This window comes from Camarhynchus parvulus, chromosome 1 (assembly GCF_901933205.1).
Source record: "Camarhynchus parvulus chromosome 1, STF_HiC, whole genome shotgun sequence".
NCBI classification, from domain to species: domain Eukaryota; kingdom Metazoa; phylum Chordata; class Aves; order Passeriformes; family Thraupidae; genus Camarhynchus; species Camarhynchus parvulus.
Window position 1 is genome coordinate 75065478 of NC_044571.1, and position 26056 is coordinate 75091533.

Here is a 26056-nt window from a genome sequence, read left to right on the forward strand (position 1 = left end):
AACATATTGAGACACCTCATCCTGTTACCAGGTAGACTGCCACTTGATGTTCAGTACTTCTGAAAATATACAAATTGGCATAAGATCCCAAAAGCTGTGTTTACTTAAAATGTGATATATTTTACCAAATCAAGCATGTCTAATATGATGTATTTCCATTTTTAAAATTATTGTTTTATGGAGACTAACAAAAAACTTCAAATAGACTACTGCTCATGAATCAGTACTGCTTGTAAATAAGCCAAATCACCTTGGGTACCTTAAAACTCAGGGTAAAGGTAAAGTAACACATAAATGCTGTGCAGGGTAGTTCAACATCCATTAAAAATTGGCTAGTGGGGCTACAACTAACAATTACTTGGACTACAACTCAGCTGTCAATCACATTGAGACTGACCGAAAATACCAACAGGAAGCCAAGCATTAAAATCACCTACTGATCAACTTTTATGAACTACCATTGCTGATTTACTTTGTGAAAGTATAGCTCCTTCCTCTGCAATTATGTACCGAATTCCAAGCTAGGTATGCTCATCTTCCTCGGATTCTTTTTTTTTTCCATGCTTCTCAAATGCCAAACATAAGAGTAAGCCTTCTAATTTCTCATCTAAATCTCTGTTTACACTATTTAAAGTATTATAACAGACTTTGAAGGGCATTTTCAGACAAACAGAAAATTGCCCCTTGCACCTCATTTGCTTTTTCTTCTGTGTGTTCAGCAACAGAATTGAGAAGAATTCATTATTATTGCTTCTGTAGAATTGTTATCATTATTTTGTTAGGAAAACGCTAAGAAAACGTGATTGAAAAGTAGTGAGACTGTAAATCATAGACTGGTTACCTGCCTTACTGTCACAAAGCTACATTACTAGAACTGAGGTCCTTTTCATTACTGATTATAGCCAATGAGGGACATAAAGTAGGATCTTTCTCATGCAAATATATGACTCTGTGTGTGTTTGTGCAGGTATGAAGAGGTAAAAGTGTCACCTGTAAGAATACAATAAAAATAGGCACATAACTTCCATTTCAATTACCTAAACAAATTCCTTCTCTGTTAAAACTGTAAGATTTGATCAGAAAACATTGTTTGAATGCTTTTGTAAAATCTGCAGTAAGCCTCCTTTATCTTTTAATCCAAGAAAGAGACTGATCATTTTTTCCTTTTACAAACTGCTCTTTTGAGATCTCAGTGACTCAGCTGATTTTTCTCCAGATTAGTTTACTTTGACACCTGACTGAAGACCATAGCTGCAGATTCTGTAGTTCAAAGCAGGGATATTTCTTTCATCAGTAAGTATCTGTAGATGACTTTGTTGAAGTTTTCTCTTGGTGTCTTAGATCTGCACCAGATCCATGATGTGCTCAGTCTAAAACAGCTGTCTATGTATAGCATCACTATGTGACTTTGTCCTGTAGATCTCCATAGGATAAATTCAGATATCAAATTGATAAATACAATTCATTCCCACCTCCAGTGACTTTTGATATAAACTAGCTGGCAGCATAGCCACACAAACAGCAGTTCTCCAAAAGATCTTGGTTACTCAATGAATAGTCCCACATAGTCCTTATTTAAACAGTGGGTGGAGAATGGTAGTAATGCAAATATATCTAATAATGTGCTGATTTGGTCAGTGTTAACAGAATTACTAAAGAGTTCATGGTCCATTTCTCTTTTCCCTTTCCAAGTAAATCTGCAACAGCAAGAGAGATACAATTGTAATGCCTGAAAATCTCCTGTGGTTGAAGCTGATGCACTCTTCTGAAAATCAGATTTCCAAAGTTAGTAGGCAATTTTGGCAGTTTGACCTTTATTTAAAGGTCAAAATCAGTTTTCTGGTGTCATGTGGTAAACTAAATCAAATCAGACTCAGAATTGATGCCTCCAAAGCCCTTTTACAATGTTAGATGTTTATGCCCTGCCTAGGAAGGTCACAAGTTCTCATACACTGTTCAGTGGGTTGATAATGGCTAATAAGGACCTCACATGGCCTACCCCTGCTTAAAATAAGTTTTCATTGCAATGTAGCCAGAGTGACACTACAGCAGAGCCTATAATGCCTAATCTTACTGACTTCCCCCATTCAGGGCAGCTTCTAAACAAGCCAAGTGCAGATGAAAAACTTTGGAAGGCAGTACAATGGTATCTAAGACTGTTTGGTGAGATTGAAAGACTTTTCAATGCTCATAAAATATCCACATGACTTACACCAGGAAGACACATGAAAGATGGCTGGTAAGCTTAACATAAACTGTGTCTGAGGAACTGTGAATCAAGCAGTACAATCACCTCCTGCCAGACACTGTAATCCCTGAGCTGTTTTAAATGATCATATCACATAGTTTTTAAGGCTTAGTCAAGGTCCTTCTTTTAGACAAGCCTGTAACATCAGCATGCAAAGTCATTGCCCACATGCAATGGGACAGTGCAGCCTTGCCAGGAAGAAACAGAGCGAAAACTTTGGAATGTTAGCCTAATGAGTTAAACACTGACTAGTACTTCCACTCGTTACCTGATAATTTTGTGCAATGTGACCCTGGACAAATAATTGCTGTTGATGCTTTTCCTATTTCTACAGTGTGAATGTTAACAAACACCTAGATAGTTTGCCATTCCTGAGGATTAGGCTATTTTTGTGAAAACTCTTGAAAATTAAATGTCCTTACTAATTCTAGAGGAATGCTGAACAAAGTACTAGAGCTCAGACATGCACAGGCCTACAGGGCTGCCCTGCAAGCTCTGTTGCATGCCGCAGGACTGAGAAATGAAAGCTTCTCAGGGAGAGCTGGTAAAATTACCTATTATCAATTTGTTCTCTCTTCCTACTGTTCAACTCTCTTCTCAAACTTTAACTGTTTGAACTGAAATGCAACATTCCAAGTGTCTGCCTCAAGCTGATGTCTTTTCATTCCCACTGAATAACTATTATACTGCTATTAATATTGCCACACCAGACTTTCAAAAAACATTCTGTGCAAACTGAGTTTGGTCCCTTGTGCACAGCTATTACAAAGACAACTAACAAATAAAATGATCTGAGACTATTTTTTCTTATAGTCTCTGCCTCATTCAGTGTCCAAAATGGAGGTCAGCACAGAAAGCAGGATTCACCTGTACTGCCTCCAGACATGTGCAGCCCTAAGGTCTACAGCTGAAGTAGACAGTTTGTGCTTTCCTTAGTTTCATAGAAAAAAATAAAAGGTACTTCCAGGGTGCAACTCGGCTTATTCTTAGACACATTAACCCTATTCAAAACCTGTCAATTTTTGTCTATGTTACAGACATATCTATGGTTCGATGCAGGATTTTATTTGGCAGATCATAAACCAGTCTTTAATTTGGGTGCTACAGTGTATAGTGAAGTACATCATCCCTTTTCTCAAATGGGATTGGGGTGCAGAAAGACTAAGTTTCTGTTAGTTCTAGACACTGAGTTTTACAATGTTTGGTATTATGTAGCACTACAGATATTCAAGAAACAGCAAACAGCAACTGTTAGCTTCAAATATAGTTATGCATGCTGTGAACTTTTTCTAATGAGACTCTACTGTCTCCAGCTGGGCATCCAGAAAATGAGAAACATAGAGCTGAAGGCCAGCTGTGAGAAATCTGGTTTGTGTCATCTGTGTAACAACACACATGTGGGTGTAGAAACCCTTTCATGCCACTCAGCTGCCTCAGGGATTCAGTTTTCTTTTCCATCCACCTCCTGCCCCACTCACTTCATGACTTTAAACACTGCAACAAATGAAGTAAATTTTCTACAGACTATCTCCCTTTGTACCGCAAAGTCATTATTTATCTCCATTAGGTATATTTAATCCTCTGAAAAAAGTAGTTTTCACACATAGTAATTACAACATATGCCAAAAGGTGGCTGAATTAAGTTTCATAAAGTGTTTTATTTCAGAAATGTTCTAACTCCTGATTGGTAACTTAGGTTTTCTTAAGATAAACATCTAAGTCTGTGCTAATCATCTGCTTTTGTCTTACTATGCAAAAAGAAAGCCATTGGAGGTTGGGGAAGGGTTAGGGGAACTCAACACTTCCTAAGTTAATTATGAAAATGGCATATTAGATCAAGCACCCTCTGGTGGCACCTGCTTTTCTCTCAGACTGCAAATGGAATACACCATGTCTACATCAGATTTAGCCCTCAAAGTTTTGTTTACCCTTCTAAGTTTTGTTTTTGAAAATCTATGTTTAGAGCAGATTATTATGACATTTATTTATTGAGTACCTCAGTATTTTAAAATGTCCATAATTGCTGCAGGAGTGCATGAATCCTTCTTTTCCTTGTATTTTTCTACAGCGTGTTTTCATCTTGTTCTGCCATTCCAGAGGTCTCTGGAGAGGCCATGGTATTTAATCTAATACTTCTTGAATTAAAAATCGAGCTCAATAAATGACAAAATATATTTTATTGTACATGCTACTTCCTAGGAATGCATTGAATTAGTATGCCTTGTTGCGTTCCCCCCCAGGAGACCGATTTAGTCTAATGATAGTGCAAGGTCATTAGCACAGTATCAGCATAAATTCTGCTTAACCAATGCCAGGTGATTAACCAGTTTGTGTTAATGTGTTGTGTGCATAAAACTGTGAACTCAACTCCTCTGTATGACAATGTGATCTCAATAAAGATTTGGGCAGCCTGAATGTATTCCCACTAATCTGGAACCAGAGATAAGTCATTCTCACCAGTGTTCCTAAGATCAGTTGAAGACTCTCATTGCCATCCAAAGCAGATTCAAAATATTTTTCCTTAGCAAGCTGATTTAAAAACTGCATATATTTAAAAGAAAATCTTAAGCACGCTTCATGTGCTTTCTCAATATTTATAAATCATTCAATTTGAAAATCTGATTGCTTGTATATTTTCATCAGTTATATATGGATTCTGTTTTTTTTTTATGATCTAAAGCAATCTTTATTAAAGAAACCAAACCCAAACTGTGAGTGCAGAGGTATATTTTACAACAACAAGGGTGACTGGAAGGCTCTGCACATGGGTCAGGACAGTGCCCAGTATCAACACAGACTGGAGGAATAAATGGATTGAGAGAAACCCTGGGAAGAAGGACTTTCCTCAGCGGATGAAAAAAGCAGACATGACCTGTCAATGTGCGCTCATGGCCCAAAAAGCCACCACATCCTCAGCTGCATCAAAAGAAGCATAACCAGCAAGGCAAGGGAGGTGTTTCCCCCCTCAATTCCCCATTTGTGATACTCCACCTGAAGTGCTGCGCCCAGATCTGGATGGCCCAGTGCAAAAAAAGACAGAAACCTGTTAGAGCAGGTCCAGAGATGGACCTTGAAAATGATCCAAGGGCTGATATACCTCTCCTATAGACAAAGGCTTACAGAGCTGGCAATATTCAGCCTGGAAAAGTCTCACGGAGGACTTTATTGACTTCCTTCAATATCCAAATAGGGTTTATGGAAAAGATGAGGAAGGCTTTTTACCAGGACCTGTAATGACAGGACAAGGGACAATGGTTTTAAAGTAAAAGAGGGAAGGTTCAGATTGGATGTAATACTTGTTTTGGTTTTTTCCATTGTGGGGGTGGTGAGGTACTGAAACAGATCACTGATAGAAGTTCTGTAGTCCCACTACAGTAAATGTTGAAAGTCAGGTTGGATGGGGCTTTGAGCAACCTGATCTAGTGAGAGGTGTCCCTGCCCATAGCAGGGAGGTTTCCCTGTGTGATCATTATTGTTCTTTCCAACTCAAACCCTTCTATGACTCTATGATAAAAGCTCAGAGTTTTGCATTTTTTACTTTTATGTTCTGAATTTTTGTATTTAATGATGTCAAATTATTGATTGTGAAATGACTGAAAAGGCTTCATTTTGCTACGTCTATGAAATGCAGGCAAATCAAGAGAAAATAAGACAAGTTTGCTTTCCAACAACATAACTAAACTCATTACCAAGAGGGTCAGCAAGGGAAAAATGGTTCTCCATTCTGCATTACACATTTCTCACTGCAAGCCAGAATCTTCCCTATTTATGAAGTGGTGTTGGAAAATTCTTGAGTGGGAAAGAAAAACAGAAAAAAAAAGGCTGAGGTTCTTGGATGATCAGATTTAGGAAATATGTATACTGCACATGTGTGCCCAGACCTCAAAAAGGAATGAAATTACCCATAAAGTAATGAAAAAACAATAAAAGCCCAGCATCATGGCTTAGCAGTTTTGGAACACTGTCAACAATATGAGCCAGTGATGTTCTGTTGAACTTAACAAAGGATTAAAGGCAAGCTATAACTCAAGAGGACAAGAAAGAATTTTGCATAACTAGAAGGTTCAATCCTTATAAAATCCTTAAAATATTTCAATAAAGTTATGATTATCTAGGTGGCTGTGTAGAGGAATTTACATAGGACCCATATGTATGATGGCTGCTCAGAACTTCAGCCTTGGGAAATTGACGGGAAACTTTCCGTCACCAAAGGAAGATATTTGATCCCTTACATGTATTTTGAATTGAGCACAAACTGCAACACAGTAGATGACAAGTTCACATGCCATCTTTGTTGTGCCAAGACATGAGTTAATGGTCTCAGGCTTCAGCATAAAGATGCATTTCAGTCTTTATAACAATGCTTGGGTGATATCTCCTAATTTGTTTACAAGATAATTTACAGAATTTGAAAAGTGTTCCCATGCTGAAAAAATGCTGAAGTCAAGAGAAGGCAAATACATCTTGCCCCAGAGAAGAGAACACAGAGCAGTCCAGAAGGAATGTCTGGGCAGTATTACACACAGAGAACCTACATCATTACTGTTCTTACTAAAACTTGTTGCTTTATTTGTAAAGTAGCATCTGCAACATACAGACAGAAAGCAGGAATTATCATGAAAAATTCTGAGTCTGAAACCTCAGATCCTAGAAATATCATACTACCAGTTGTAAAACATTCCTAGAATTTCTCTAAAATTTTAGATGTCAGTTTTCTAACTCAAATGTATTTGAAGACAAAATCTGTCATAATTTTGACAGGTGCAAAGAAATTGATCACAGAAATAACACAAGGGGTTAGGTAGAAGATACAAGGGTTTGAGGACAACTCTGTTACTAAATCCAAACTAATAGTTTCAGATTACTTACATCAAAATATTTAAGACTGAGCACAGGATCCTGATAAACCATTACTGTTCATTCACAACACAAGATCCAGAGGAAAAAAACAACCAAATTAAAACCAGTCATTTATCACTTGAATTACCTAACACTGATGGTGGGCGATTCTAGGTCTCAAGACACTGTAAAATTGATTTCCTATTTTAAAATCAAGTTTTGATATTTTCTTTTTCTAAAAGATATTACACTTTTAAACAAACGAAGCAGGAGGTCAGACAGCAAAACAGTTTGTGTTGAAGTGCGTTTTTATACTTCGTAATACTTTGAAGTAGTTTTGTTTTGTATCCCCGTATTTTTCCCAAATGGTTTATCCCAGACTGTACCCCCCTCCCTTTACCTGTGTTATCCCTCTCCCTGGATGAGATCATCCCCAAACCCCCACCCTGGCTCTCTGTCAATCACTCAGCATCCCATCCCTTGCATCTGGAAGCTTCGGTCCAGGTCGTTGAGTGATTAGCCAGAGGCCAGGGGTCAGCCCCCCACGCCTTGCCCCATACGCTGTCCTAAATGTCTATCCCGCAGTACCCATCCCTTAGGGTCACCTATTGGTTAGTAAAATGTTATCTACTTTTGGTTTCCACCTCCCTTTAAATGTAACCTTGGCACATCTCCCGGGGGTCTCAGCAGGAGGCCCCTGAGGTGCAGGAGCTCCTTTGGGACTCTTAGAATAAACCTTGGATTAAGCCCTGCTAAGAGTCGGCCCTTTATCATCTACCGATGTCTCTGGTTCTCTTCTGCTGCAAAGGCGACCAGCCTAGGTGCCCTCGGTACCCTCGGGGCATGAGAGAGTCTCCCCGCTGTTGGCCGTGTTGGGGCTGCCCCCCCGGTGTCTGCCAACTCAGGACTGGCCGGGGGTTCCTGAGAGGCCCACAGAGGGACCGAGACAAGTTTGGTTTATTAATGCAAGAAGTCAAACTATATCACGTCAGAAAGGTCTCTTCAGCTTTAAATCTACAAACCTGGGAACAGGGCTGCAGAAGAAATGCAGTCTTTTTGAAGCTATTACTTTCTTATTATGAAAAACCTATGAGAAAACATAGCCCAGTATTTTTAAACCTGAATTTATGTCTAAATGCTGGTTCCACTGATACAAATGGGGGATAAAAACCCTACTTGACTTCAGGAAGGACACATTTCTTATTTCATTGTGGATTATATTCAGTTTTTGAAAGCATGACTCTGAATTTTGCATGCACACTAGATGTCAATTGGTACTGTCACTAGGTACCAGGGTGACAATCTGATACAACAGTTTCTCAAAATTTAATATATCAGCATGTTCAGCTTAGGATATTGTTTTTCTCTCCCTTCCTATGTGCATGCTGGTGCAGTATTTGTCTCAACATTTGCAGTGAAAACTGTCCAAAAGTTACATAAAGTCAGCAAAAGTCATTTAAGAGTTGGGACCAGAAGCACATATAGAAAAGGGAGAAGCACACAGCATCCTGTAGCAGTGCAGGCACAAAAAGGAAAATCAGAAGACTGGACAAATCAAACCTGCTTGCAGCTGTTCTCAAGAATGGGCCAGACAAGTGACTTTGCACAGCTGGCTGCTGGTGAGGACAAACAGCAGAACCACTTGCAAGTCTGTGACCCAGATCTAATATTCAGTGTTTTAAAATGAGGTTCCACAAATCAATGCTACATTTGTGGTGATACCAGGCAGCAGTGCTTAAGCTCATGTTTTATAGGTCTGGTCACCTAAAATGATCAGTTTCACTGGGGATTTTCTGTCTGTGTTGTTGAATCACTGCCTGTAGGCTCAGGTAGTAAATCTGACCATAGATCCCTGTGCTGCACTTTTTTTCTTGATGTCATGGTGCCTGGGGCAATTTTCTTAGTAACACATGACTCTGCCTGTGTTTCCTAACTCCAGACATATAATGGCTTTGGTCTAATTTCCCTTACATTCTTTTGGTCTTCCATCATGGTTACAGTTGTTTACTTAAGACATATTTCAGCAATTTTGAGATGTTTCTCCATCCTATTCTATGTACCTCTGCTCATTCTTACTTCTTTGTCACAGATTATAAACTAGGGGATGAGGTCATTGCCCTCCTATAGAACAAAAATCACAGCACCTGAAATTAATCCTTGGAGGTTTATTTTTCTTAGTTGTTGTTTTCCAAGAAACTGCAGAATCACTTAAAAATTTATCTGTGGCTTGTAGTATAGAACACATGAACATGCTTTTCTCTGTTGCCTTCACAGACTTTCTAGAAATGATCAATAGACCCCAAGAGTTCCTAAGCACAGCTTGAAACCACTTAACTGGTTTTAGGAAAACATCAAATCTTGCCTTTCAGATTTCCAGTGAAGAACTTTTATACTTCCATAGCTTTCCACAGAGAAAAATGTGCCTTTTACTTCTAACCTTAATTTGTCTGTCTCCAGCTTTCACCTTGATATGTCATTGTCCACTATACAAAATAGCCTTCTAGAATCAATACCCTACCTCCGGGAGGTAGCTGTGACCCCTCTGATTTTCTCCTTGACAAGCTAAACGGCTTGTGATTTTTTAAGCTTTTCCCTGAGTGGCATATTTCTCAACCTCCAGCTAACCCTGTGGTTTTCCTCTCAGTGTTTCTCACTTTATTATGATCCTTTCTAAGACTTTATTCATAGGATCTCGAGGCAGCAGTCTAATAATAACAGAAGAAGGCATAATGCCCCTACTTTAACTGATACTCTCTTTTTAAAATAAATATTCAAGGATCCCAGAGAAAACTCATAGATATCTTGGATTTTGCTACTTAATCAACATAACTCAAACGTTCTGGAAAAACAGTGCATTTGTGCTCCATAGACAAACTGTATTACTCTGGAGAATCTCCCAGTCAAAAAATGATAACAGAGATTGCTACAGCCCATTGACTTTCTTGATAAGCTACCCCCATCATTTTTTTCTGCATCAGTACTTTCTAGGATTAAACACTCTATCCTATAACTATGGATGCATTTTTCCCCTGTACTCTCTTCATAGTCATTGGAGCTTCCAAAACCTTCCAAATCACCCCAGCATGACTGCCTAAAACCTCTGGGCTAGAGGGTCCTCTGATGGGAACCCCATTCTCTCCATGAACAATGAGAAACTTTGTAACTGGCTAACACCAGGCACTTTCAGGGGACTAAAACAAGGTGAGGTGCATGCCACAGGCACTGTGAAGTGCTGCCAGTGACTATTTTGATGCATAAGCAGAGCCAGGGCTCAGCTTTACACTTATATCCAGTAACTACACATCTGTCTCAATATATCACCAACACTATAAATCATCCTATTGTTACTCCCCCAAAGTTTTTGTCATCTTCAGTAGTCATCAGTAATAGCTGCCATTTTCACAGGTCATTGTGGGAAATGCATGTCACAGCATATGTCACAGTTGAGACAGCCACTACACACAGAGTAGCACCATACAATTTCAGAAAGCATCAACCCAGACAGAGTAACACCACACCTCTCCAGAAAGCTTAAAGCACCTGCTCACACAGAATAACAACATACCACTCTAAAAGACTTCAATGTCTGCTCTTTATTGCTCCTCAGCCCAACCTTTTAGACCCCTGATTGTTCATGCATTGCACCTGTGTGCCTTCTGTTCCCTTCCCCGACTGGTCAGTGCACCTGGGCACTCCAGGTCTCATTACCCAGGCTCAGGGCACCTGGGTACTCCAGGTCTCATTACCTCCAATGCTGATCACCTGCTTTTCACATCTGGAGCCCATTGGAGATGAGGCCCTGCTGCAGCCCCACTCCCAATTACCACAAACTGTGTGCTTACAAGTGTAAACCAGTGCAGAAGTAAAAAATTAGCCTAAGTGGCACTCTCTCAAAGAGAATCCATTTAATAAATTTCCCCTTTTTCATAAACATTTTTAAGCCTGTCATTTAAGAAGTTTTGAAAACACTTAGTATGCATGGCTTTCATTTCATATGATTCAAATCATGCAGTACCAATTGGTATGTTATGAAAGCCATAATTGGATGCTATTCTGCTTGTCAACCAGATTTCCAAGTTGGCATGGTAAGATTTTCCAGGTTGATAGAAAACAATTATATTATTTTATTTTTAATTTCTATTAATTGACTTTTATGTGAAGAATTTTTTATTAGGGTCGCAGTTGAGCTGACAAATCTATAATTACCTGGATTTCACACTTATACATCAGTGTGTCCTTTTATGCAGCAACCATGACTTGCTATAGGTCTTCCTATAGAAGCCACCTGACGCTTTAAATTATTCCAAGCACTTAGAGTGCAGATTAGCCAATGTGCTAGAATTTTTGCCAGAAAGCAAAGACCCAGTGATATGCTTATAAAACTGTCTGAGTCAAATCCAAACTTCTCTCTCTTTGATGGGGGTTCTATGACACCTTATTATAAAGATACTTTTCTGGCTTTTAGTGGGTCTAGTGGTTTTAAAAGTGAACCAAGAAGCTGTAGCAACAGTCACTGGAATGCAGGCCTTTCCTCTAACAGGCTACCGATATATGTTAGTTTTGCTTCTCTGTCCCAAAATCTTTCTGTCCACCTGTACATCAAATTGGAAAATCTGGGGTTTTGTTTTAAACTAGGGCTAAAATAAATATTTGATAATTCATAGACCTGGGCCTCTGTTTTGGACCCCACAATGTTATTCCCTGGTTTTTGACCTGAGAAAAAGATTTGTCTGTTACAGAAATATTTTTTGATTTAAGAACAAAGAGTGGCACTATCCCATGCTTTGTACAGGGAGAAAGAGAAATGTACTGTGAGCATATGTTATGAGTTACACAGGGCTCCTCTTAGCATGTATCAAAGTCACAGGTGGTGGAATCCTCTTGCCTGTATCCATCATCGTCTAGTTGATGAGGACTCATGCTGTTTTGCTTGAGAAGTCTAAACAACCAGGTATCTCTGCTACATAAGCAGGAATTTCATCTTATGTACCAAAACAGTATGTACTCTTAAAAAAAAAAAAAAAAAAAAAAAAATGCTGAGGAAACCTCACTTCCGTGCCCTGGTCAGCTTGAGGACGTTTAAACTTATAGTCTCTATCAAGCCAGGGAGCATGTCAGCCAAACAGCTGTGGACTGTTAAAGACAAAAGTCTCTTTTACTTTAAAGTTGGACCTTTGCAGCCAGCAAGGCATGGGGCCAGAGAGACTGTCTCTATACCCAGGTCTTGGGAAGACATATGAATTTTATATACACAAATGTATATGGATGAATTTCAATACAGAAAGAGAAACAACCTGGGAAATACTGCCATTTCTTGACTGAATTGTGCAATTGCTCAGATACTGTCAAAACATCTTTCGTCTGACTTTGGCTGGAAGGTAATCCGTCCTTCTTTCTCTTCCACCTTAAAATGGCCACTTCCCCAAAGAGAACCAATTACAGATCCCAGCATCCTGAATCTAAAGAAGAAGGAGAGCCTGAAGGCTCTAAGAAAGGCAAGACAAGTTGTGGTAAAGGTCAGAAGAGAGCTGGGGAGCAGGGATTCTATTGGCATTTTCTGGCAGTTCCTTGTAAGGTAACTGGAGAGAGGCAGACACATTGACTGGATGAAGAGAGAACATCTCCCAAGTTCCCCCATACTCATTCATTCTGTGTCCTCTATTTGACATTCTGTTTCTATTAGGATGATTGAATTGGCCACCTTCCCTCTGTTCACTAGTTCCCTCCTGAAATGGGCACCTAAAATATAGTCACATCTGCTCACAAATGAAGCACTGTTGGAGTCTTTCCATTATCTACCACATGGGAGCAGGATTAGGTTCGCTGTCAGTTTTGGGGAACATGAAAGGGATAAAGGAGAATGAATTATGCATAACAGAATTGCACCCTACTGGTTTCCTAAGACATACAAGATGTTTCAGTCCCATTGTCATCCTAGCATGCTCTTGGAGAAAATGCTTCACACAGCCAGAGGCAGAACTCACAGCGTAGCAGGAATCGTCCAAGACTCCAGATACAGCACCATATTGACATTCTGCTGTTAATGACGTATGTTTCATGTTGTTAAAGATCTGGCAGCATATAACCGTCTGTTAGACTGGCTAAGACTGCATAAAATGTTTTAAGAAATAAACTGAGTAGGGAAAAATTTATTAGAGAACTGTTAAAACCTGAGCGAGTTCTTTTTTTTTTATTATTTTTTTGCATCTTCCTTTTGGTTATTTTCCTTGCAAGTAATGTAAAGAAAAGGAATATCAAACTAGTAATCTGATTACAACCCTCACATACCTTTGGTTTAGACCTAAACTCTTCCAGGCAGTAATACAATATTTTAATGCCAGACTCAATTTAATGAGGGTCTAAATTAGTAAGAAGTAACTTTTTATGAAAAGCTTTGGACAGTGCTTGGCACGACAGAAGAAGCCCATATATTTCTCCCAGGGACAACTGCGGATTATTCACCAGTTGTCCCACTAAGTTTTCTCACCCGCCCTGGCACAGCTCGGAGATTTGAGGCATTCGGCCCAGCGATGACTTTTACGTGGCCACCGCGGGCCCGAGGGTGACGGGACCGCCGGGTGCGCGGCCCCTGTGCTGGCGGAGAGCCCTTGGCACACAGCTCCCGTCCTATCCAGTCCCCGGGAGCGTTGCCTTCGACCAGGGACAGCCCCCTCCTCGCATATCCCTCCTGCCACTTTTTGCCCGGAGTGGAGACGAAGCGGCCAGTAGCTCAGGGAGGGCCCGGGCACCGCTCCCGCCCCCTTCCCGCGGGCCCCCTTTCCTCCCCCGGCGCGGAGAGCGGGGCGCTCCCGGCGCGGCAGACCCCGGCGGCGGCGGCTCCGGCGGCGGGCGGGGGCGGTGCGAGGCGCGGTGCAGCCCGGCGGCGGCCGCGGGGGAGCGCGGCTGCGGCAGCCCCCGCCTGCTCCTGGGGCACGGCCGTGCCGGGCGAGGGGAGTGGGCGGCGGTGCCGGCCCGGGCGCTGCGCACCTCTGCCGAGTTTGGCCGGCCCAGAAGGGCAGCCGAGAGTTCAGCATGCAGGAAGTTTTGAGGCAGCTCGGAGAGTAGCGCGGCGGCGGTGACCGCTGCTTCGCGTGCTCCGGGGTTTTGAGCTTTTTTTGCGGGGATTGTGCCTTTTTTGCCCCCCCGCCTACAACTCCCCCAAACACACAAGCAACCCGCAACAATCAAAAAGTCTGCTAACGGGGAAGAGAACACGAGCGAGGGAAGCACCCTCGGCGGGAGTGGAGAGCCCGTTTCTTCGCAGAGACACGGTCCCGCTCGCAGCTGGTCCCAATGCAACTGCTCATCCTCCTCCTGCTCTACGCCGTCGTCTGTGCGAACTTCTGCAGCCGTCAGGGCACCACCGCCCCTGCCCAGAGCGGATCTATAAAAGCCCTGCGGGCTTCCAACATCAGGCGAGATGGTAGGTGTCCTGCTGCTTTACTTATTCCCAAGGGCTGCTTTTGCGGGGGTAGCCCTTAAGCGCGCCTCGGGGCTGCCGCTCCGCTGTCCCGGGAGCGAGGGCCGCTTGCCCAGAGGGCGACTGGGGTCGGTCCGGGTGGGTCCCGTCCCGAGGGGCTCAGCCAGGCCGTGGGGTCGGTCTCCGGGCTCTGGTCCCGGCGGCCGGTCCGGGAGCGTGTGGCCAGGTGGCAGGAGGGAGGTGTGGGCTGAGGGGGCGACTCTGCCCGGCGGCTGCACCTCCGGGCGGTCCCAGACTTCTCGGGGCAACTTCGAGGAGATCTCCGGGGAGTCGGCCGTACCCCCAGCGTCCCGTCTGGGCTTCGGGGGGGCAGACAACGCGGAGTGCTCGGTCCCGGCTGCCCAGGCGGGCCCCGCCGGGTGTCCCTCGGCATTCCTGGGCCCGTGTCCCCCGTGTGCCTGTGATGTGCCGGCGGCGGGGCACAGCGGGGCGAGCGGCCGCTTCGTGGCGTCTCCGGCCGCACTGGCGCCGCTGCGGGGGCTCTCAGGGGCGGTGTGTCGGGGGCGCTGCCGTCGCCCCAGGGCTCCTTGGCGGGAGCGGGATCGTCTCCCAACCCTGCCACAGCCTCGCCGCCTTCGACTGCTTTAAGAGCTGTCGGCGTGCTGCTCGCCGGGTTCGGGGATTTCCTTGAGCGGAGGGTCTGAGCCCAGGGCTTGGTGCTCCCCTGGAGCGGCTGGGCACTGCCCCACCAGGACTGGCCTCGTCCCTTGTGCTGGCCGGGGATGGTGCGCGCCCATCAGGGCGGCAGCGGGCTCTCGGACACCGTGGGAAGGGTGTTTTCAGCCTGAGCTCCAGTGCGGTTCCCTCCGGGAGCTGCCGGCAGAGGATGTCCTGGACAGCCGAGGTGCTGCCAGGGTCTGCAGCGCGGCAGTGCGCGACGCAGGTGCCTCCAGTGAACGTGGTCGTGTGCCGTGGCCCCACGGGGAGCGAACGGGGAGACTGCATAGAAATAGCGCTGCTGAAATTCACCTCTAGAATCCATGACTTTCAGTTTGGGAAGTGATAGGCCTTTGGCCAGGGAGCAGCCTGGAATGTTCCAGCCTCACGTGGGAGAGCTTGCTTTTGCACGTTGCCGTGTACCTTCTTCGACGAGGAAATGCAGGATATTCTCCTTGCAGATGAATGGAGTTAACATCAGTCTTGAAGTTAACATCTTCCAGTTGACAGCAGTTATATATTTTATAAACTCTTTTCAAAAACCCAGGCCCTTGAGCCATTTCCAAGACTATATTTGCCAGTGTTTATTTTCTAGCATGTATACAATGCATGTAATGGGTATACAGTTGATTTAAGAAGATGTTTTTGTTTAAAGTTTGGAGCCATATTGAACTTAATATTTTTATGCCTTTCCTAGTCACTGAAAGAAGACTTAGAGAAGGTGGAGGATTTTTTTCTTATAATGGAAATGTTGAGTCAGGAAGCAGGATAGAATTGCAGTTCTTTCTGATACAGAAGTCAAATTTAATCTCATTAAAGGAAATAAAAAGTATATGTTTGCAATAAAAGTACATATTTGTTATTTCTGTTTCATTCTTTAAAATCCTGTGTTTTATCAAGCTTCATGACTTGTTAGCCTGCCATCTTCATAGAGTAACTGACACCATCTCTGAATATGTGTAAGCAGGCTTCCATCCAGCTCAAACTTCAAACAAGCTTTTTCATTGAAAACTTACATACTTAAACATCAAAATGTGTATTACTCTGATCACCTCTGTAAAGCCAATGAAGAAATCACTAACCCCTAATATAAATAAAGTTTTCATATTAATGGAAGTATGATGGGTGTTTTACTCTTCTGAAGACTTCGTGTGGTGAAATTGCTCCTTGGAGTAATGAAGAGAAAAAGCCTTAGAAATGATTAGTTAATTGCTGTCTTTCTAATTGTGATAATGTAACAATTTGATTAAGCTTTGCACCTTTAAAATTCCTGGAGGCAACCTGTAGTGGTTGATCTTTGTGGGTACCAGGCGGACTAATCCTGGGGCTGTTGGAGGGTGGCAAATCTATGTGTAATTACATCCTATCTTTCATCTTTGCTGGGACATGTTCTAGTGAGCCTTGCAGCCTACAGTACCCATGCTATAGTCAGACACTTCTGCGTTCTTGAGTGGATGTTATGGACGTTCTGAAGAGGTCACAGACTTTGATGGAGTACAGACCGCTAGCATGCTGCAGTCTTGCTCTCTTCTCTCCCTGTGCAGGGAGTCCTGTTGATTTTTCTCTGCAAAGGACGGTGTCTTCTTGTGTGGGGTTGCAACATTTAAAGCAGATCAGCTGCTGATCTCCCTGATTTTACTCAAATGAAACTCTTGCTTGAGTTCCTTAACTGAAGGTCTATATTTGTACGGCCAGAGGTTTTGAGCAGTATTCCAAATGTTGCATGCATGTGACGGGCTCACAAGCAAATGCTTAGACCACAGTTGGCTGTAGGCCACTAATAGTATTTCTGTCTTTTGTAATTCGCAGTGGTGTTTTTGTGTTGTTTTGGTCTGAAGCAATTATATGGAACAGCATGAAAGACATGTGAGTTGCGTTGCTGAGTCAGACAGTATTTTTTGCTTTGTAAATATTTGCAGATATGACAATACAGAATGGGATCTGAGAGCATGCAGTACATTGGGGTAAATGTGTTATAACAGTCTCTCTCAAAACACACAGCAAAGATAAAAAGTAGTTTAATATTGTGCTCTGGGTTAATGATCATGATTATTAGATTTCAAAATTAAAAAAGAAGAGGAAACAAGGCCTATTCAGCTTCAAAAAAATATTTTGGGAAGTTCAAGACCACCTGCACATTTTATTTATAAAAAAGCAACCCTTTGAGTTCCAGTTCCAAGTGGGATAACCTAGTGGTACTGCATACACAGAGTTTAATATGGAGGCTTGGTCTTGCTTCTGGCCAAACCAAACCTTTGTAGTGTGCATGATTCAGTATTACCTTTCTTCTTTCAGACTAAAAAAGTTGGCCTATTTGTATTTGCCCTTACTTAAGACTGAAGTTGATCTGATAAGAAATCTATGGAGGAGGGCAGCTCGTACAAAAATTGCTGTTTAATGACTACCAAACCTAACCAGACTGTACTTTCTGCTGAAGATATTAAGAATATAAATAACTTGCTTACAAGACATCCTCTTGTCCTAGTTGAAGGACGGTCGTTGATGACTCAGCAGTCCAGTGTAGCACTAATCAATTTTTTAAAGTGTCCTGGAGGTGCCAGCGACATTTATAGCACAAGTGCTGGTATTCACTTGGAGTGTTTATTAATGCTATTAAGTACTTTGAAGTTCATCAGAATAATGCAGAGGTCTTCCAGATGCTTCCATTGTGCTATTTTAACTCAGTTTCCCAGTTTGCAGTATGCAGGTAATACTGCCTAGTTACAAGAAGTCTGATATTTTGCTTCTCCTATTTTGGTTGTTTATGTGTACTTGGAGATGAAAAGTAGAAGATAAAAAGTGCTAAATAATATTATTTACTATATAATGTCTAACTGAAACATCACATGCTTTTTCTTATCAGTTATTGAACAAACATCTGCTTAGTATAGGGAAGTATGCCTAGTCTGTATCTTCAGACCAAGCATCACCATACATACTTCAAACTTCAAACTCCAGAGTTCAAAGAAAAGACAGAACAGAACAGGCAGCGTAGTGTCAGGTCATTTCAGTATGTAAACAACTGAAAGCCATGGAATCAGTATCTTCTGATGTGGATTTGAAACCATAACATCGGATGACTCATGATAAGATTCCACGCTCTTGTGGTTTTCATTATGAATCCAAAAAACCCTGGAATTTTCAAACTTTGCTTTGCTTGTGCACCACCAAAATACAAAGAAAAAACTGTACTTCAAAATTCTGGATAAATGCCCACAGCTTTTGGCACTTTAAGGCCCAGTCCAAACGGATGTATGCCATTAACTCAACCCTCTTCTTCCCTGTATTGGCTGATGTCTAATCACAGGGAAAAGTGTACGGTAATTTGGGCGGTATTCTCTCACCAAACAAATTTTAAGTGTCTGTTTTGGGGAGAAAATTGTGTTGTTTTCTGTTTTTTTGTTGTTTGATTGGTTTTTTAAAGAGGCTAGGTTTAGATTAGATGCTTTAAGGTCCCTTCCAACCCAAGCCATCTTATGATTTTATAGTATTAGGAGAAGTTCTTTACTGTGGATGTGGTGGGGCCCTGGCACAGGTTGCCCAGAGAGGTCTGTTCAAGGGGTTTCATCAAGCTGGTCTACTGCAAAGTGTCCCTGCTCATGGCAGGGAGATTGGAACTAGATGACCTTCAAGGTTCCTTTCAACCCAAACCATTCCATGATTCTGTGATTTTATGATTCCATGATTCTATGAAATGTCTCCGGTATTGGTGGAGTGGTAAAGAACATCACTTTTGGAATGCACTTACTGAGCTCTTTTATAATAGGTTTGTATACATTTTTTAGAGGACTCTGGTAATATAAAATTTGTGCCGACTGTAAAATGGCCAAAATAAATTGGTTTTTACAGGCTTTATTTCCTTGTTTTCTAGATTTTGTATAGAAATTTGTATTTCAGGCTTCATCAGTTTGAAAAAAAAAGCCTTACTAATTTCCCTGCAGTGATGCACTTTGGTCTACAATTATCTGACTTTGATGATGTCTCTTATCTGTATAATTAACAGTTTGCACTGAAATATCAAAGCATATTGCGTGAGAATTCCAACCCTGACTCAGCAGCAAGCAAGCAGCATAGAGGAATTCTCTAAAGGAACTTGAAATATGTTTTATCAGGCAGATGTATATCATAGTGTAAGTCACTATAAATTCTTCAGACAGTCTCTTGAAACTTCCTAGTTTTCTTTCAGGGCTTTTTAAAGTATTACTGTGAAACTGAATTAGGCCAGCTAATTCTTAAAGGGCTGGAAGAGAAAACCTGATAGTTGTATTGCTTTGATTTGTAGAAACTGAACAGTGCTGAAAATCTAAAATAACGCTGGGAGTTCTGTCATGCCACAGAGCATGTGTTTCATAAAACATCTAGGAATAGGCATAAATAGAGAATTCACAGGGGATCATTAGTGCAGTAATATTCATCATATGTTTAACTTGACCATCTTCATAATTCTGCTGAAGTCAAGGGGTTCAAGTCATACAGAACAGTGTAATAAGAAAGCTCAAATAGCTTATATGTAAATGAGGTGAGTAAAAATAACTATATATTTTTTATGAACCACGTGTACCAAGTATTTGCAAAATCAGGAATCGTAGAATCGTTTAGGTCGCAAAAGACCTCCAACACCATCAAGCCCAGCTGTTTCCTCAGCACTCATACAATTGGCCTTGGGCCATTGATCCAGCCTGGCCAGATCCCTCTGCAGAGCCTTCCTACCCTGCAGCAAACCAACACTCGTGCCCAACTTGCTTTTATCTGCAGGCTTGCTGAGGGTGCACTTGCTACCCTCATCCAGGGCATTGATAAAAATATTGAACTGGACTGGCCCCAGCACTGAGCTCTGTTGAATGGGCTTGTGAACAGCCACCAGCAGGATGTAACTCCATTCAGCGCCACTCTCTGGACTTGGACAATAGGGCAATCTTTTATACAGGAAATAGTGCACCTCTCCAAGCCATGAGCATCTGGTTTCTGCAGGATAATTCTGTGGGATATGGTTTCAGAAGCTTTACTAAAGTGTCTTGGGACTGGCTGAGATGGAGTTAATTTTCCCCACATCAGCCTCACAGTGCTGTGTTTGCATTGGTAGTTAGAAAGGTGTGGATGACACAGCAGTGTTGTGGCTACTGCTGAGCAGCGCTGGCACAGCATCGGGGCTGTCTCTAACATCCTGCCCCTCTCAAGTGGCGGGGAGTGAGAAAGGTCCTGGGATGAGACACAACCAGGCCCAAATTAACCAAAGGGGTATTCCATACCATATGACATTAGCTCAGATATAAAAGCTAAAGGAGGGAGGAGGAGGAATGGGGGGTATTTTTTATTTTACAATGTTTGCCTTCTGGAGCAATCACTACATGTGCTGCAACTTTCCTTCCTGGGAAGTGGCTGGATATCACCCCCTGATGGAAAGTAGAAAATAAGCTTTTTTCTCTGTTTATACACACTGAATTTTTGCCTTTTTTTTTTTTTTTTTTTTTTTTTGTTTTGTTTTTGTTTTGTTTAGTGAAGCACCTTACATCAAGCTACAAGTTGTTTTCCATCTTACTTTCCCTCCCTTGTCCCACTGAGAAGGGAAGTGATAGAGAGGCTTGATGGGCACTCGGTGTCCAGTCAAGGTAAACCCAGTACATAAAGTCCAGGCAGACAACGTCCAGAGCCTTTCCCTCATCCACTGAGTGGGTCACCTGGTCACAGAAGGAGATCAGGTTGGTCAGTCAGGTCCTGCCTTTCCTACAGCCATGCTGACTTGGCCTGATATCCTGGTTATCGTGCATGTTCTGCATGATGACACTCTACTGATGAGCTGTGCTATGACTTTCTCCTGCACTGAGGTCAGGCTGGCAGGCCTGTATTTCCCTGTATTCTCATGGCCATTCCTGTAGATGGGTGTCACATTTGCTGACCTCCACTTAAATGGGCCTTCCAGATTTGCTAGGACTATTGATAAATGGTGGAATGTGGCTTGGTGAGCACTTCTGCCAGCTCTCAGGACCCTTGGGTGGATCCCATCTGTCCCCATAGACTTGTGTCTAAGTGGTGTAGCAAGTCACTGACCATTTCCCTTTGGATTATGGGGGCTTCATTCTGCTCCCCGTTCCTCTCTTCCAGTGCAGGAGGCTGGATAACCAAAACAAACTGGTCCTACTATCAAAGACTGAGGTGAAGAAGGCATATGTAATCTTGGCTTTGCTACAGACTTTGTTGCTACGTTTTTGTCAGTTGTATTTAGGCTATCAAAATAAAAAAGTATATGTATCATAGGCATGAGTCTTTTTGTACATGCATTTGCAGAATAAATATAATTTTTATCTTTAAAATATCTTCTTATATAGCAAAATAGATATTTGCCTATCATAGAATCACAAAATACGTTTAGCTGGAAGGGACCAAGAATGATCATTGAGTCCAGTTCAATGATTTTGATTCTTAAAATTAGTATGACCCCAACCCCAAAGAAGGGCTACCCTGGCTTGCTCTGGCTTTTTTGCACCTGCAGGGATTTAACATCAGGATACTAAGGGAGTCCTAAGAAATACCATGAAGGCGCTTTGTTGGTCTTCTCTGTAGTAAGACTTTGCCCACTAATGCAGGGAAATTTTGTAGTAATCTTTTAGTCAGTTGATTCAAGCTGTATTCAAGAATTGCTTCCAAAATTCCTGCAATTGTATCTGTGAGGTTGATTACATTACACCACATTTTGAATAAAAGAGAGCACTTATATCACTGCTTCTGGTGATGTTCTCTTAGCTGAAATACTGGATTGCATAGAGTTGTTTGGCAGTTTGTTTCAAATCAGTCTCCTGTTTACAAAGCTAAGGAAGTGTCCTGTTTAGTGTGAAACTGGAGATACTTTCTCTTGGGAGTTTGGGTTTGGCTCTAATATTTTTGGTAGTGAATAAATCCTCCATGATCTTGAGCTTCCTATTGCACTTGAGTAATCTTCAGTTTCATGTTTCCTTTTTGATCTGTATCCCACGCTGTGAAGGCCAGCATCCCATGTTCCTGCTTTGTTAATTAGAGCTCTGTGTATTTGGAGATGGTGGAGGAGGACATACTTTTACTGTCTGTTCAAGCTTCATGCCGATGTGTTTTAGCCTTGTTGTGCCTTGGGACTTATTGATGTTGAGACTCTGTAAAACTATTTATTAAGCACTAGGTCCATGAAAAACTTGAAAAATAGCCATCTTGACTTTTGTTGCACTAAAATTAATGACGAAACTTCCATCAGCACTTCTTGTGGTAAGGCCTGGTACACAGTTCACACATGAATTAATACAAGATAAAATAAAATGCATAGGAATTCATTGATGAGTTTGTAATACAATCAAAGACTCATAGAAATGTTTAATTTGAAAAAGACCCTAAGATTGAGTCCACCACTAAACTATATCCCTTAGTGTCACATCTACACATCTTTTAAATACCTCTATGTGTAGTGACTCAAACGCTTCCCTGGGTAGCCTGTTCCAGTGTTTGAAAACCCCTAGAGTGAAGAAATCTTTCTTAATATCCAGTCAAAATCTCACGTGCTGTTGCTTAATGACACTTGCTCTTGTCCTTTTGCTTATTACTTGGGAGATCAAGGAGTCCTTTCAGGGAGTTGTAGAGACTGATAAGGTCCCCCTCAGCTTCCTCTTTACCAGGCTTCCCCTGTACCCTTGGTCACTTCTTGTCAGATTTGTGCTCCAGACCCTTCCTGAGTTTTGTTTCTCTTTGGATGTACCTCAGCACCTCATTTTCTTTCTTTTAGTGAGGGGCTTGTGTACAGTACTCAAAGTTAGGATGTTTGGTTAGTGTCCATACACTGAGACAACCAAACAAATCCTTTGCATTGATAGAGATGGAGGGGTAACTGATGTAGTTACAGATTGTGTAGTAAAAATGCAGAACAAAGCCTTGTGTTCAAATGTCCAGTTTCTTTTTCTCCTATACTGACTACCTTATGTGTCACAGGATATCCTACAAGTGACTTCAGCTGCAGTACATTTCTAAACAAGACTGTAAGGGAACTTGTCCATATTTTTCAGTGTCTTGCATTGTTTCTGTTTGTTTTTTAAAGAGGCTCCAAATGTAATATGCGAGGGTTTCTGTTATTGTTTCTTTTTGGACCAGTTGCAAAAGATTTTTTCTCATAGTTGAATGTATTTCTAATCTGATGTGACTCACAAAAAAAAGTGGATTGAGGATGAAGCAGAGACCCAGACTGGCTAGAGAGAAGGAATAAAAATAGATACACAGAATGTTAATCACCAGATGTACTGTGGGATCTAGAAACCCTTTATGTACTGTTCTACCCTTAATTTTTCAGCCAGTTTTCTTGAAAAATAAATCCTTTGCCTTAGCAAACTGGTGGCAGTAATGCTGAGTGAGAACAGCAAGTAGGTGATGATAATGCCTTGGCATTCTTTGTGGAGACGGACCAACACGGCTTCTTAATCATGATTCCACAGCAGGGATAATCACTGATAGGAGTGATTTCACTCACATATCCAGATGTCAGTAAAAAGGTTTAAGATCTCCTTGCAGCAGCCTACAGGGAATTTTCTGCTTTGAAATTGATAGAAACCCCAAAGTTAAGGCACTGTCTCCCTTTGTAGATCAGGTTGTAAGCCTGTTCCCTTGCTCTGTTAGCCACATTCACATTGCTTTGTTACGTTTCTGAATGTTTGGCAGTTTGCGCAGGGGGATGCTGGTTTGCTTGGTCACTGGCCATATGGTGTGACCTGGGGTTCCCTAACCCCCAGGTATACATGTATCACTGCTACTCTAGTAAGATGTCTTTGAAATTTTGAGAAGGGGAAAGAGATTGTTTTTTTTCATCCTCCTAATGGAAGAAAACCGTTCTGTACCTGAATAGGCTTGGCTTTATTTTTGTTTGGAATTGATACTTTTCACCCAGGAGGGCTTATTGACATGATATGCATTTATCACCAGTTCCTGACATCTATAGGATCCGGGAAAATTAAACTCTTCTTTTAAGCAAAATACGAAAGTCTAGCATCATACATAGTAGCGATCTGGCTGCTCCTAGTATGTGTGTGGTCTGCTGTTACATAATTAGCCTGTGCAAACGTTTGAACCTCCAGGGTCAGTTCTCTGCCAGTGCACACACCCTGTTTACAGTATACTCAGGGTGTCTTGAGTGGTGCCTCTGAGAAGTGGCTGCAGTGACAACCACATCTTTGCAGAACCCTTGAGTAATGCTAAGGTGTCTTGAGTCTGTTCTTGGACCTGCATGGCAAAGCTTGATCTCCATACATACAGCCTTGCCTCCCAGCGGCCTTCAAGAAATGAGGAATTCTCATGGCCATGTGACAATGTAGAAACAAGCATCACTCCAGAAATAAATTTGTTTGCACCACAGAGCAACCTCATGCTATACTTTAGCATACATCTGAGGACTGATCCTATACCTGTGTTGTTCCCACACTGGCAAGCAAATGAGGATGAGAAGTGGATCAGTATGGCTGTTCCCTGCTCTTTCCCCAGTCTCCTCACCGGTCACAGCGCACACAGTAAGCCTTTCCTGGGCAGTGTACATGCATTTTCCTGCAGGCAATGTCACTATATGTAAATACCTTTAGTTTCAATGTCAGGGTTGAGCGCTGGCAGCTTGGAGAGGCAGAAGTGCTGCCCACAGCCATGGATGGGCAAAGACTGGAGATCCTTACCAGGGTGCAACCATCCTTAAAATGCTGTGGCTTTGCTGTTTGTGCTGTCCTACCTCCTGTCTACTTTCCTGCTCAGAGCTGCCACTGTTTTTGCAGACTGAGAACCACGTGCCATACATGAGGTAAAATAATAGGGCATGTGAATAGCCAGTTTTGGGGAGCAAAGGATTACACAAAATGACAGGGTGATGTCCTGTGTAAAAATCAAATATCTTGGTTTTCACATGCTTGCCTGAATATGACTTCAGTGACATGGGAGTTAAATAGCAGTCTCTTCTCTAAAGAAACCCTGGAACAAAACAGGGAAAGCTATTATTCTGGTTTTGTTACTTTGTACTTTTGTTCTCTGGGTTTGGTTTCATCTAGTGCATAAGGATATAAAGGAAGGTCACGAAGAAGAAATCACAATGACTGGATATGTCAGTTCAGTTTATTTTTTTGAAGAATGACTTTAAAGGCCTTTTTATCAATGTGTGCAGGATATTCTTCAAGGCTTGCAGGAGCTCCCTTTTATTTTTGTACAGGGATCTTGTCTCAGGATTTGTCTCCAATGACCGTGCCATTTCCTGATTCTCCTGCTGTCTTTTGTGCCATCACCAGCCTTTGCAGGATCTAAAGTTAAACCTTGTCAAGCAGATTGCTTTTAAAGTTTACCTTAGGCAAGGGAAAAAGTGTCACCTGTTTTTCTAATCAGAAGTGAGACAAAATGTATTTCTATATATGCTTTTACAGTGAAGCGATTGCAAATTTAAGTACATGTCATTGCAGTTTTGACAATGAATTGCTAGCACATCAATTTCAAAAAGGTATTTGCAGGTAGCTTCAAAAGTATTTGGCCAAACCAGAACAAAAATACCGTGAGCTGCCTTGTTTCATTCTAGGGAGATACCCAGCCTTGTCACCTAATGCAATTTCTCCTTCCCTTCTGTTTCCAAAAGTGTGAGAGAAGCATTTCCTTTAGTTATTTATTATGAATCAGTATTGTAGATTTTTAAAATTTTTATTTTATAGTTACTGTGGCTAACACAAAGCCTGTTCTTAAAAGACAAACCACTATGAACTCCAGAGTATTATCATTATCTTGCTGACTTGATGTTCTTTCCAGTTAAAATTGCCAGATAAAATAGAGGATCTGATGCCAGCACGTGAAACCAGGCAGTTCTCTAA

General features: G+C 41.9%; 1 protein-coding gene across 4 annotated transcripts in view; it reads left to right on the forward strand.

Annotated features, from left to right (window-relative positions):
* Window positions 1-13971: 13971 nt before the first annotated feature.
* Window positions 13972-26056, forward strand: part of PDGFD (platelet derived growth factor D) — a 138005-nt gene continuing 125920 nt past the window's right edge. For all 4 annotated transcript variants that reach the window (XM_030965383.1, XM_030965538.1, XM_030965298.1 and 1 more), the window contains exon 1: window positions 13972-14510. In XM_030965383.1, coding sequence (XP_030821243.1) covers window positions 14381-14510 — 130 coding nt within the window. In that variant the 5' untranslated portion in view covers window positions 13972-14380. The remainder of the gene's footprint in view (window positions 14511-26056) is intronic.